General features: G+C 31.5%; 1 protein-coding gene across 3 annotated transcripts in view; it reads left to right on the top strand.

Moving 5' to 3' along the window:
• LOC143041851 (muskelin-like) overlaps nucleotides 1-13,638 on the top strand; it is a 38,728-nt gene extending 25,090 nt beyond the window's left edge. For 2 of the 3 annotated variants that reach the window (XM_076213959.1, XM_076213977.1), the window contains exons 11-21: nucleotides 371-484; nucleotides 1,055-1,212; nucleotides 2,255-2,399; nucleotides 3,973-4,192; nucleotides 5,546-5,613; nucleotides 5,863-5,939; nucleotides 9,949-10,060; nucleotides 10,662-10,739; nucleotides 11,345-11,509; nucleotides 12,192-12,252; nucleotides 12,887-13,638. In XM_076213959.1, coding sequence (XP_076070074.1) covers nucleotides 371-484; nucleotides 1,055-1,212; nucleotides 2,255-2,399; nucleotides 3,973-4,192; nucleotides 5,546-5,613; nucleotides 5,863-5,939; nucleotides 9,949-10,060; nucleotides 10,662-10,739; nucleotides 11,345-11,509; nucleotides 12,192-12,252; nucleotides 12,887-13,014 — 1,326 coding nt within the window. In that variant the 3' untranslated portion in view covers nucleotides 13,015-13,638. The remainder of the gene's footprint in view (nucleotides 1-370; nucleotides 485-1,054; nucleotides 1,213-2,254; nucleotides 2,400-3,972; nucleotides 4,193-5,545; nucleotides 5,614-5,862; nucleotides 5,940-9,948; nucleotides 10,061-10,661; nucleotides 10,740-11,344; nucleotides 11,510-12,191; nucleotides 12,253-12,886) is intronic. The other variant, XM_076213969.1, reaches the window with a different exon arrangement.
• The last annotated feature ends 1,408 nt before the right edge of the window (nucleotides 13,639-15,046 follow it).

Here is a 15,046-nt window from a genome sequence, read left to right as displayed (position 1 = left end):
TGGCGTAATGATAATGTTTTTCTCTTTTTTTGTCACAAAGGATTTCATATAAACTTTCTTCTTGTTATTTATTTCAAATTCATCAATTTCTAGTTGCACAGAAATGCTTTTCCCTGTATAATAAAAAAATTATGAGAATTTGCACAATCTATTGCTTGGTAACAGAGCCAGTTATTGATTCTGATTCACTTCAGAATCATATCTGGTGAGCTTACACTTTATTGATGCTCATTAGAAAAGTATACATTTGTCTAACAGTTGTAGTAACATTATAATGTATTGCGAGAATGTGAAAAGATAAAATTGTTGATATTATAACTAATTCTGCTAAAAGATTGCAATTAATTCGATGTTATAAATTATCTTTTAGGGTGGTCCTGGTGCTAGATCGTGTCATAAAATTTGTATTGATTATGAGAGAAAACAAATATTTACCCTTGGAAGATATTTAGACTCAGCTATGAGGACAACAGAAAATCTCAAGGTAGGTTCAATGGTAATTATGAAATAACTAATCCCAGAATTTTACAATAATATAGTAAATTTTTCATCAATTGATGGAACAACACATGAATTCTCAATTTTGTAATGGTAATCTACAAGTCTTAAAATACCTTTTTTTGTTTGTGGTCATAGAAGTAAAATTATTGGATTTATTTCACATGTGAAATTACAGATTTTACATGATTGATAAATCATGGTATTTTATATGTTAAATTGTAAAACTTAAAGTGATCACTATAACAGTATTTTCATGTAAGCTACTGTTTATTGGGAACATTTTGCTTGGATCTAATTTTTGCAATCTTTGCAGGTGTTGTTTAACCTTGAATTTTACTCTAAACAAATATTTCACTGTCCATTTTAATGCACAGTACAAGGTCATAAAATGCTTACTATGAACATGGCATGTCTGATTGATGTTTACCCCAAATTTTCTTTTACTCAAATAGAATTTTCTAACTTCAATAATTGAAAAATAGTAATATAGATACATATCTTTATTAATGAAGAATTTTCATCATTACCTCCTTTATCTAAATTTTGTTTTCAGAGTGACTTTTATATGTATGATATTGGTTCTGGAAAATGGACATTGATAACAGAGGATACACATGCCATGGGTGGACCAAGGCTAGTGTTTGACCACCAGATGGCAATAGATGTTGAAAGGAGAACATTGTTTGTGTTTGGTGGAAGAGTATTACTAAGGTAAGATATGACAAGTGCTTTTGTTGCTAAGTCTGAACGAGTTATGAATGAATGCAATATACACTTATGCAGATCTATTATTAACACACAATTACCTATTTGACTAAAAGAATAAATTAAAAACAGCCATGGACAAGGTTCCTGACTTGTGATAGGTGCAGCACAGTTGACCAAGTAGAACCTTTCTGTTACTTTGTAACATTGAAACGAAACAAGTGACAGTGATTGATAAAACTTTTATGTAAGTTATTTTTGTTGAGCCTTTGACTTAAGTCAAAAAAGCGAGACATAGCGACCCTACATTCCATCATTGTCATCGTGGTCGTCAGGGGCATCCACAAATATTAACTCTGTGGTTAAAGTTTTTGAAATTTTGATAACTTTCTTAAACTATCCTGGATTTCTACCACACTTGGACAGAAGCTTGTTTATGATCATAAGATAGTATACAAAGTAAATTTGTTAAAATTAAATTCTATTTTTTCCGTATTTTACTTATAAATGGACTTATTTTTTTCTGCCAGGAAACATTACATTCACTCTGTAGTTAAAGTTTTAAAATTTTTAATAACTTTCTTAAACTATCCTTGATTTGTACCAAACTTGGACAGAAGCTTGTTTAAGATCAAAAGCTAGTATCTAGAAGTAAATTTTGTTAAAATTTTGTACCTGCTTATCTGTATTTTACTTATAAATGGACTTAGTTTTTCTTCCAGTTAACATTACATACAGTCTGCAGTTAAAGTTTTTAAAACATTTATTAGATTCAAAAACTGTCCTGGATTTTTACCAAACTTGGACAGAAGCTTCTTACAATCAAAAGATAGTATTGAGAGGAATATTTTTATTGTTTTTTTTCCTCATTTTTGTTGAGGCTGCGATTAACAGCAAAAGTAGGCGAGACACTGGGCTTAGGTGGAACCCTTACAAATTTTTTATTATTTGAAAAATAAACAATTGTGTTTAATACACTCTTTCAATTCAGATATTAAAAAAATGGAAATGTAAATTATAGATATTTGATATTTATTTTTGTTTTCAGTCCAACTGAAGGTGGAGAAAGGGGAAGTGAACCAATATTTAGTGGTTTATTTGCCTACCATATACCTACAAATACATGGAAACTGGTGATGGAAGATTGTGAACAACTTAGATCTAGAATAGGACATTCTATGTTGTTCCATCCAGTAAGTTATTTCACAGAACATAATATAAATATATGCAAGATTTACACTTCAATCCCTAGGGTGTAGAATGAATGATCAAAAGTGTGAATGTTGCATATATAGGTGGTTCATAGTTTTTTTTTTACATGCCTGTCATAGATGGGACATATTCTGGAATACTGTTGTCAGTCTGTTGGTCCATTCACAGTACAATAATTACAAAGTGCTGTGATCAAATTTCAGAATTTGTATGAAAAATGTAAAGTCTATGGTGCCTGAATTACCTGTACAAGAATAATGACCCTTTAAAATGTAAATTCTATGGAAAATTGCTTTGGAAGCACTTTCAAACCTATATTTGCTTCATTTTGATCATAAAGTAGCATGCTATGAAGACAATGTAAAAATTACAATACATTTTTTGTCGAGCCTGCAACTTTTGTTGCAGAAAGCTCGACATAGGGATAGTGATCTGGCGGTGGCGGCGGCTACGGCGGCGGTGTTAGCTAACTTCTTAAAAGCTTTATATTTTAGAAGGTGGAAGACCTGGATGCTTCATACTTTGTATATAGATGCCTCATGTTACGAAGTTTCCGTCAGTCACATGTCCAATGTCCTTGACCTCATTTTCATGGTTCAGTGACCACTTGAAAAAAAAGTTGATTTTTTGTAATGTTGAATTCTCTCTTATTATAAGTAATAGGATAACTATATTTGTGATGTGCGTACCTTGAAAGGTCCTCACGTCTGTCAGACAGTTTTCACTTGACCTCGACCTCATTTCATGGATCAGTGAACAAGGTTAAGTTTTGGTGGTCAAGCCCATATCTCAGATACTACAAGCAATAGGGCTAGTATATTCGGTGTATGGAAGGACTGTAAGGTGTACATGTCCAACTGGCAGGTGTCATCTGACCTTGACCTCATTTTCATGGTTCAGTGGTTATAGTTAAATTTTTGTGTTTTGGTCTCTTTTTCTCATACTATATGCAATAGGTCTACTATATTTGTTGTATGGAATGATTGTAAGGTGTACCTATCTAGCGGGCAGATGTCATGTGACCTTGACCTCATTTTCATGGTTCAGTGGTCAAAGTTAAGTTTTTGAGTTTTGGTCTTTTTATCTAATACTATATGCCATAGGTCATCTATATTTGATGTATGGAAATATTTTATGATCTTTATGTCAGTCGCGCAGGTTTTATTTGACCGTGACCTCATTTTCACGGTTCATTGCACAGTGTTAAGTTTTTGTGTTTTGGTCTATTTTTCTTAAACTATAAGTAATGGGTCAACTATATATGTTGTATAGAAGCATTGTTAGCTGTACATGTCTGCCTGGCATGGTTCATCTGACCTTGACCTCATTTTCAAGGTTCATTGGTCTTTGTTTAGTTATCTTGGTTAATGTTAAGTTTATGTGACAGTTGTAATAAAGCTTAGCTTTATACTTAGGACTATCAACATAATATCAATGATTAGTATAGAAGGCGAGACATTTCAGCGTGTGCACTCTTGTTTAATTTTGATTTAATTCATGCATGACAAAAATTGTTTGCTGTTGTTTTCATGACAGATGATATTTCATTTTCAGAGAAAGAGATGTTTATATATCTTTGCTGGTCAAAGATCAAAAGAGTTTCTGAATGATTTTCTAACATACAACATAGACACAGGTCAGATAGATATGATCGTGGATGGAACCAAAAAGGATGCTCAAGGGGGTACGGTATCATCACAATCCATATTATTTGATCAGCCAGTTCATCATCCATATTACCGTCATGTCTTGAAAGACTTCGTCAAGACTTCTGGTGAGAATTGGGTCATCACATCACAGAGTTTGAACGTTTTAGTGTTTTCAACTATACACTATCACAAAGTACATGTATCTCTGCACACCTAATATGCTTTTGACTGGTTACCTTGTAGATCATTCAGTTCAACAGTAGAAATAAAAGTAGGGATCCAGTTGAAAATAACCATGCTCTGTGCAGTAATATATGTTACAAAGAATAGACATATTTTCACTTAAGGGTATAAAGCTGAATTTGCTATGAATGACCCTAGACCTATCTCTGAATAAACTTCTGGCATGATGCAACAATATTAAGTATGAAGTCAAATGTTTTGAATTGTGACGGAAACATTTATTGGAACATGTTTGACTTTTAAGTAATGACCAGATGACAGTCAAATTTTCTTATAAGTAATAATACTTCTATTAAATTCTAGGCAAGTATTACTATTGTTGGAATGAACTGATTTCAACTGGTTTCGAGATAACTGCAATAATGGTGTACAGGGATACAGGATGACTATACACTAACATTTGGTGGTTGGGTTTTAATTTCTTTGCTGTGATTCTTTTTCATCATACCTTTCATCATAACATTCTTATTTTATCATCATTTGAGTAAATATATGTTTATAACCTAAACATGGGCACTTTAATTATACATGTATAGGAGGTACCCGGTAAGGAAATAATAAACTTGTATAACATGTGATTTTGTACAATTTAGTATGGAAGACCATGTTTTAGCTAAATGAAAAGGATTATAATACAAATAGAAGATTGGTTCTGTTGGCTAACTTCAAAGTCATTTCTAATCAGTCATTATACAAACACAAGTTCATGTAGATATCTGTATATATTATAACTTTTACCTCTATATTGTAAAAAGACCCACAAAGGATGGCTGTTTATAATAGTATTTTAATAAGTATTGAAACTAAATGCTTTTCTTTCACAGTTTTCATAGTTTTGCATCACTCTTCCATAACAAACTAAACTTAAATGAGTTATTTTTGTACATATTAACTGACATAACATCAAATTTAAGTGACACCTTTAATTTTATAGCAGCAGTTGCAATGTCAGTTAAAACCATATATGGCCAAATAGTTTCTTGTGGACTTAAGCTTGTAGTGTTCTTGAAAATGAGAGATTCTATATCTCTACCAAATTAGCCCATAAGACATTCTAGTTAAGTTATTTAAAACGGCACTTTGTCAGATTTACAAGTATAATGCTTTATATCCATATTCAGATTTTATAAAGAAATGGTTGTCAAGTACACATACCTTCAAGTGAAACTATATTCCCTGGGAAAGTACTATTAAAAACTTCTTAAATTACTATTAAAGTTTTTCTATATTTGCAGTACCAGCAGCAGGATTTACGCAGAGAGCCACTATAGACCCTGATAAAGATGAAATACATGTTTTGTCTGTAAGTAACATGTTTGAATTTAAAATACTGAAATTGTTAGTGCATAAATATTTTCTAACAGAAGTTATCTTATTTTATGATTCTGCCCTTAAATGACAAACCTGACAAAAGTGAATACAGTTCAACACCAAACAAATTCTACAGTTCCATTGGCGTTCAGTGTTATCAGATTTCAATACATATTTAGTGCCTTTAGAAATATGAGCTCTTTTCATATATTTCGTAACATTATACATCATCTTTTTTCAGGGTTTAAGTAAAGATAAAGACAGAAGGGACAATGTAAAAAATTCTCTATGGGTGTATGATATTAATAAAAATAAATGGTAAGATTATCTGAAGTAAATAAAAATTAAAAAAATCTATATGATGGTATGTATGATACTAATAAAAGTAAATCGTTTAAGCATAAAATCATATAGATTGGATTGATAGATTAAACCTGTACCTGTATGGGTATGACAGATATAAGAGGTCATGAATAGCCTTTTTTTCTGATGAGTCCATTTCTGGGTATCACCATTGAAAACAGTTTGGTTACAATTATGACAGCAAATTGTTATTGTCATATATTCTTCTTTCATGACCTCAGATTCAAAACAGATTTTTCTGCAAACCTATTGGCAGATTTCATGTGCAGATGTTTGTGTTAGAATTCTGTCATCAACTTTTAATTCTGGAAGCAACGATACCATGGTGGCAGGGGCAGAACCAACTGTTTAACTATTTGGCATTCAGTGAAATTGCTTGAAATTCTAATAAAAGTTAGCATTTTTATAATTCTGTCCTCAGAAAAGAAAGTTCTTTCTAACTTTTGAAATTCACATAGAGAAGATACTTTCACATGCCATCAATTAAGATTTTTGGGATTCGATTGCTTTTAAGCAATTTGTAGACTTATACCATTGACTCAGGGCCATGCATGCCCTCACGTCAACCGTTTTATTCTAAACATCAGGGAACATCTCAGATTCTTGAGATTGTCTTGCTTTAAATGGTATAAAAAACAAAAGGACTGAATTTAAACAACTGTCCTATAATGTTCTTTTCATAATCTTCATGTTTCGATATTTCCCTTGACTTGTATGCGTGTTTTAACAACACAGAAAATCAGAATTAAGCAATATTTATAAATTTAGAAACATGTCAGAGGGATTTCCCCAGTTTTGATAACATGCGAGAGTTCTCTGAATTCCGATCGATAAATCTATTTCTGTCATACAAGAACTGAAGTGGTGTTTTCATATATGTCACCGCTATGAAACTGAAATTTGATATTGTACTTCCAGAAATAAATGGAGGTCGTTTAATCAACATTTAATATACGTCCTTGCTACAAATCACAAGTCTAGGGTTTGTTTAGGTAATTATGCACATGCATATAGTTTTTGTCGAGCCTGCAACTTTTGTTGCAGAAAGCTCGACATAGGGATAGTGATCCGGCGACGGCGGCGGCGGCGGTGTTAGCTAACTTCTTAAAAGCTTTATATTTTAGAAGGTGGAAGACCTGGATGCTTCATACTTTGTATATAGATGCCTCATGTTACAAGTTTCCGTCTGTCACATGTCCAATGTCCTTGACCTCATTTTCATGGTTCAGTGACCACTTGAAAAAAAAGTTCAAATTTTTTGTAATGTTGAATTCTCTCTTATTATAAGTAATAGGATAACTATATTTGATATGTGCGTACCTTGCAAGGTCCTCATGTCTGTCAGAGTTTTCACTTGACCTCGACCTCATTTCATGGATCAGTGAACAAGGTTAAGTTTTGGTGGTCAAGTCCATATCTCAGATACTATAAGCAATAGGGCTAATATATTTGGTGTATGGAAGAACTGTAAGGTGTACATGTCCAACTGGTAGGTGTCATCTGACCTTGACCTCATTTTCATGGTTCAGTGGTTATAGTTAAATTTTTGTGTTTTGGTCTGTTCTCGTACTATATGCAATAGGTCTACTATATTTGTTGTATGGAATGATTGTAAGGTGTACATGTCTAGCGGGCAGATGTCATGTGACCTTGACCTCATTTTCATGGTTCAGCGGTCAAAGTTAAGTTTTTGAGTTTTGGTCTTTTTGTCGAGCCTTCGACTTTAGTCAAAAAAGCGAGACTAAGCGATCCTACATTCCGTCGTCGGCGGCGGTGTCCACAAATATTCACTCTGTGGTTAAAATTTTTAAAATTTTAATAACTTTCTTAAACTATACTGAATTTCTACCAAACTTAGACAGAAGCTTGTTTATGATCATAAGAAAGTATCCAGAAGTAAGTTTTGTGAAAATAAAATTCCATTTTTTCCGTATTTTACTTATAAATGGACTTAGTTTTTCTGCGAGGAAACATTACATTCACTCTGTGGTTAAAGTTTTTAAAATTTTAATAACTTTCATAAACTATCCTTGATTTGTACCAAACTTGGACAGAAGCTTGTTTATGATCATAAGATAGTATCAAGAAGAAAATTTTGCAAAAAATAAATTTCCACTTTTCCGTAATTTACTTATAAATGGACTTAGTTTTTCTGCGAGGAAACATTACATTCACTCTGTGGTTAAAGTTTTTAAAATTTTAATAACTTTCATAAACTATCCTTAATTTGTACCAAACTTGGACAGAAGCTTGTTTATGATCATAAGATAGTGTCAAGAAGAAAATTTTGTAAAAATAAATTTCCACTTTTCCGTATTTTACTTATAAATGGACTTAGTTTTTTTGCCAGAAACAAAACATTCACTCTGTGGTTAAAGTTTTTAAAATTTTTATAATGTTCTTAAACTATCCTGGATTTCTACCAAACTTAGACAAAAGCTTGTTTCTGATCATAAGATATTATTCAGAAGTAAATTTTGTGAAAAAAAAAATTCACTTTTTCCGTATTTTACTTATAAATGGACTTAGTTTTTCTTCCAGTTAACATTACATACAGTCTGCAGTTAAAGTTTATAAAACATTTATTAGATTCATAATCTATCCTGGATTTTTTACCAAACTTGGAAGCTTCTTAATCTTTCAATCAAAAGACAGTATCGAGAGGGAAATTTTTATTGATGTCTTTCCTCATTTTTGTTGAGTCTGCGATTAACAGCAAAAGTAGGCGAGACACTGGGTTCCGTGGAACCCTTACGAATTTTTATCTAATACTATATGCCATAGGTCAACTATATTTGGTGTATGGAAATATTTTATGATCTTTATGTCAGTCGCGCAGGTTTTATTTGACTGTGACCTCATTTTCACGGTTCATTGCACAGTGTTAAGTTTTTGTGTTTTGGTCTATTTTTCTTAAACGATAAGTAATAGGTCAACTATATATGTTGTATAGAAGCATTGTTAGCTGTACATGTCTGTCTGGCATGGTTCATCTGACCTTGACCTCATTTTCAAGTTTCATTGGTCTTTGTTTAGTTATCTTGGTTAATGTTAAGTTTATTGTACAGTTGTTATAAAGCTTAGCTTTATACTTAGGATTATCAACATAATATCAATGATTAGTATAGAAGGCGAGACATTTCAGCGTGTGCACTCTTGTCTTGAGTTGAAGGGGTATCAGATTGAATGGTTGCTCTGGATTCCCCACTCCAATGATTAATTTGAAACTCACGAGATCCTTTCTATGTCTGTCTGCTATTGAGGGTTATTGTTGTTGCAAAATTTTAAATCATATGCATCATTTAAATTAAAATAAATGTAGTCCACAACGTAAAGATGTAACTAGAACACCCCTTCAGCCAAAATGGAGTCTTCCATATTATCGTTTCAAGTTGTCTCCCTGCCGTAAGTAACTTTCGTCAAATGATACGTTGAGACAAATTAACTCGTTCTGTCGATAGACTTTGTATTATATTAAAACCTATCTCAATTTAAACAGAGGAATGTGTATGGAAAGGAGTCATGCCCACTGACCCAACGGAAATTAAATATTAAAAGAGTTAGGAATGGGGTTCCACCTAGAATTCACGTAGGAAAATAGGTGATAAGGTATGAAGTGAAATACCTTCTCTCACTCTCTGTGACTGCTGTGGAAAGTCAACATGGAATTGATAGTACAAAAATAAACACAATAAGTACATTGTTCATACACTTGTATCGAGGATTGGCTATTTTTAAAGTTGAATAACTATTCAGATTACGTAAATTACATTTTAGAGTATTTTACATGTGCAGTTGAATTATTTTTGAAAATAATACAAAGAATTATTTTTGAAAATAATACAAAGAATTATTTTTGAAAATAATACTAAAACATGTATCAATGAAATCAATGGCAATCATATCCCTCAGAGCAATCTGCTCTTTGATTATATCATCTTCCTATCTTTTATATTTCTTTTAGGTCATGCATTTATAAAAATGAAAATTCTGGTCAACAATACTGGACAAAAATGCAGCATTTAGAACCTGTTCCAAGGTTTGCACATCAACTAGTATTTGATCATATTAAAAAGGTATGATAATAGAATAATAACTTGATACAGACTTATTTTTTTCTGAGCCAGATAATAGAATACTCACGACTTTTTTCCTTGTGTATTATTGCTATCTGTTCAAATTTAATATCTTCAATATCATTGCTTGCTTTGATGTACACTAATGTTGATAAAATTGATGATAATGATGGGCTGTATCAGTTCCAATACTACACTCTATGAGGGTACAAGAAATCTGTTTGACCTTTAAGGGAATCCTGAGCATATTTGAAAAGGCCAATATTTCATTCATTTGAATGTTCAAATTTGCCATAAGTTAACAGTTTTGTATCCAAAACAATCTCTTTTAAAATATTTGATTTTCCATTGCACTGGCATTTATGCATCTGAAATGATTAAACACAAGACTTAAAGGTATGTTCTCTTTATGATATATATGTATATTTATGTGTATGATACTTTAATATATCAATAGGTATGTATATTTTTGTAGTTTTTTAAGAGATATTCATATGTTCATTTACATCCACTCAGATTTCAGTTTTTTTAATTATGTTGCTATTTTGCAAGAGGATGCAAGCATATATCTCTTTCATAAGTTACATCTTGTATATTTTAGGTGCATTATTTATTTGGTGGAAATCCAGGGAAGGAAAGCTTACCTAAAATGAGGCTAGATGATTTTTGGTCATTAAAAGTAAGTAAAAACTTGATCATTTTTTACGTTCAACTCTGTAATTCTCAGCTATTTTCCATTTTTCTGATGACTTGATCATCTTGTGATAATTCATGTATGATTTGCTTGTTCTCACTTCTCCTTAAATGAAATAAAATTATGATTTGGTACAAAATTCCTTATTTTCTGTAATTATTATATGACTGGGACGAAAACGAATTTTGTTTATCAAACAAATTACAAAAAGTAGGTAATACTTATCATCAGAAACTTTTCAAAGCTGCCAAAATATTTTAATTTATGAAATTGAGTTGTTTGTAGCAAATCATTCTTCTTTTGATCTATAAAGCAGGTGTTGTGTGCTCTATGGTCGGGTTGTTGTCGCTTTGACACATTCCCCATTTCCTTTCTCAATTTTATTGCAATGCTTTTCTGTAATGTGGTAAGTCCCTTCACTCAAAGTTTATTCATGATTTACATCTGTTAAAAATCAGCACTACAACTCCTCAAAAGAAGAAAAACAAATCTGCAAAAGACGGAAAACAATCAGCACGCAAAATGATGATACAGCTATCGTTATTCAAGTACAAAATAAAGAAGTAACCATGTTTTAATTTGTAAATTAGTTAGGAAGACCTTCTGCAGAGAACTTATTAAGGCGATGTCAGTATTTGATAAGGAAGCATCGATATCAGGAAATGGCGGAACGATATCCAAAAGCTGCCATGGAATATTTACAAAAAGATTTAGCCCAAATAGTGGATCATAGAAGTGAAGAAGAAAAACAAGAGGTCTGTTAGATGTTAAAGTCATATGAAACCGCAAATAAAAAAAAATGATGCGTATGCTTTTAATAACAAAATGGATATAGTTTTTATTATTAAACTTATGTAAATATACTTTTTTCTGAAGAAATTTTTTTAATTTGTCCACTTTTAGAAGAAGTTTACTTTTTTTTAATTGCTTGCTTCCAGGGAAGCAATTCGCCGACATATTTTCCGTATTCAAAGTGACCTTAGCGTGACCCTGCTCGTAAAAATTTTGTGATTGCAATACACATGGATCTGTCACTGAAATAAACTATTATCTGATTGTACATGTTAAGCACGTGCTCAATATCCCTGCTTTTTGTTGATTGTTTACAATAAGGTGCCATATTTGTTAAATCATAATAGACAGAGAGAAAAAAAATTGACGATTATATGAAATATTTGCGTAAAAAATGATAAAATCGGCACAGAAGACTAAGTTTATGTCAGATATCTTGTTGTATTAAAATGTGAATTCAAGGATTTCTATTTTACAAATGTTACAGTATGCAAATATAACACTTCATACTTTTATACAGTTATTTCAAAACTTTTCAGTAGATATTTCAAAATAAAAATCAAGATCCTACATTGGGTCAAGATAAACATGTAATCATACTGAAATACATTTCATTGATAGGACATACATATATTGTTATTACAGTTTCATCAGCTGGCATCAACATTATTTAAAACTGATAATGAAGATGAAGAAATGTTTGATGGTGAGTTCAGAATATTTTGTTATAACTTGATACAATGTTATTAACTGATTTCCAAAAAAATGTTCCATGGGGATTTGCACATGCACTGATATTTAAATGTCTGTTGGCCCTGGTGTTATTATATAGGAAATTTCCAATATAAAAAACGTAAAATTTAAAATAGGCAAAAGATATGGAAGGGGCATTCCATCTCAAAAAGTATATACATTAACTTACAATGCCATGGCTTAGAAAGATAAAGACTAACAGACAGTTCACAAATACAACATAGAAACCAATAACTGAATGATTAGTAGTTAAATGATGTTTTTTTAATAAGATTTTTTGGAAATTAATACAAGTAATGCAGAACAGCTTATATTTATTTAGAAGCACCATTTGCTTTAAATTTGCATGTCTTTTGCTTTCTTTAAATTTTATCGTCATTGTAAAAATAAAAACTGTTAATGAATTTTGATAATAAAAGTATGATTAAAAATCAGAAGTATTGATTTAATCACAGAATCACATGATATTTTTTTAAGCCAATTATACAAAACTTATATATAAAACATTCATTTAGCATAATCTTTTGGAACAAAGAAAATATTTTTTACAAAATTAGTGTGTTAATTTGTTGATATCTATTTTTCAGACTCTATAACAGTAATGAGTGACCATTACCAAAGTCGGACTAATTTGTTTGATGAACTTGTGGCATTTTTCCCTGATGATATGACACAACCAAAAGAAAATCTAGTTGATATGATACCTATTTGTTAACAGTGGCATTTTTAATAACATCCTGGATGTACGCAATTGAGCTGTCTAAATAGATACCAGTTTAATGGTGTCTGACTGGATACCAGTTAAATGGTGTCTAACCGGATACCAGTTAAATGTTGTCTAACTAGATACCAGTTTAATGGTGACTAACTGGATACCAGTTTAATGGTGTCTAAATGGATACCTTTTTAATGATATCTACCTGGATACCTGTTTAATGGTGTCTAACTGGATACCAGTTTTATGGTGTCTGAATGGATACCAGTTTAATGGTGTCTAACTGGATACCAGTTTATTGGTGACTAACTGGATACCAGTTTATTGGTGTCTAACTGGATACCAGTTTCATGGTGTCTGAATGGATACCAGTTTAATGGTGTCTTACTGGATACCAGTTTATTGGTGACTAACTGGATACCAATTTATTGGTGTCTAACTGGATACCAGTTTAATGGTGTATGAATTGATACCAGTATATTTATGGCATTTCACTTGAATGTTAGAATTCTTTTATGGAATATGAAACCCTTATACTGTGATACTGTGTACTATAGTACTAAAAAATTATAAAAAGAAAATTGGTGCTGGACTACTGAATGAATACAATTATAAAAGAATCAATGTTTGTCTGTATTATTTGTCTCATATGACAAGTGTGATTGCATTGATAATGATTGACATAACAATTATTTGACAACATGTGGGACATTTATATTTCATTAAATGCATTAGCAAGTTATTAGAATAAACTATTAAACAAGAAGTTCATCATAAAAATCTAGAAAAAAATTAGCAGTAGCAGTTTAATATTGTTCATGATTCCTTTCTAGGCTTGTCTAGCACAAACAACTATATGGGTTATAATCTTTACTTTGCAACCAGCTATTATTTCAAATCTTCACTTTAAATCTATCTGAACTGAAAAAAATGAAAAATATAAAAAAAGAGTACAATATTTTACTACTTGAAAAACTACAGTTCAATAACAGTATAATGCAAATGAAAAAATGAAAGATGTGGAAGGGATTTGTGAGCTATTAACTCAAAGACAAACTGTGAATGTCATGGCTAAAAAACAATCAAAAGACAAAATATACATCTACAAAACACAACATAGAAGACAAAATACTAATCAACATGAACCCTACCAAAGCCTGGTGTTAAATCAGGTGCTCTGGAAGGGTAAGCAGATCCTGTGTCATATGTGGCTTCTGTTTGCTCAAGTAAGAAGATACATGTAATGTAATTAAAACATTTAAGATATGTGAAGGCAAATTTTGCCTTGAATGAGCCTTAAAAAGCTGGTTTCATTGCTCATCTATACTATTAAACAAGAAGACCTCATTTTGTGTGATGCTTCTCTTTCTTCCGCAATAAATCATCATGCCTCTGTGTCTGATAGGTACCATGCATAGTTGCATTTGTCGTCCATTCTTATGATTATTCGGTTTAGGTTATTTTGGGAGAAAAACATCATCAGACTGACTTTTAAGTCCGACAAGACTTCCAGTTTTAAACTTTTGAACAAAATTTTCATAATTACTTGGGGATAGGACAATTATTTTTGCCTTATTCTGCATGCATACTATGATTATACTCCTATAATATAGAGAGGCTCTCTAAGTGATTGCCGTGGAGAAGAAACTTGGAATTGATAGTTTATAGCAAATACACTTTTTTTTATAATAAACGTATGTTCATAGTATACAAAAACGCGAAAATCATGGAATTTAACAGTATGCTAAAAAATAAGACTTTGGAAAACAAGAAGAGTCGCTTTAAATAATTTTCCTGTCTCCAAGTACCTATGACTTTTGATACCTTTTCTGAAATTCTCCAGACATAAAATCTGTTACAAAAATTCATCCTATACAACAGTTTACATACTTTCAGCCAAGCTCTAAATGCCTGCAAATTCGCAGATGTGTTCTAGTGTCTTTAAATTAAGAACAGCAAAAGTACAATGTTCTCCAACAAAAATCAATTTCGTTTCAATGTCTTTGCACCGCAAAACTTCAATACAAGTACA

Source organism: Mytilus galloprovincialis, chromosome 1 (genome assembly GCF_965363235.1).
Source record: "Mytilus galloprovincialis chromosome 1, xbMytGall1.hap1.1, whole genome shotgun sequence".
NCBI classification, from domain to species: Eukaryota; Metazoa; Mollusca; class Bivalvia; order Mytilida; family Mytilidae; genus Mytilus; species Mytilus galloprovincialis.
This window is presented reverse-complemented; position numbering and strand designations above follow the sequence as displayed.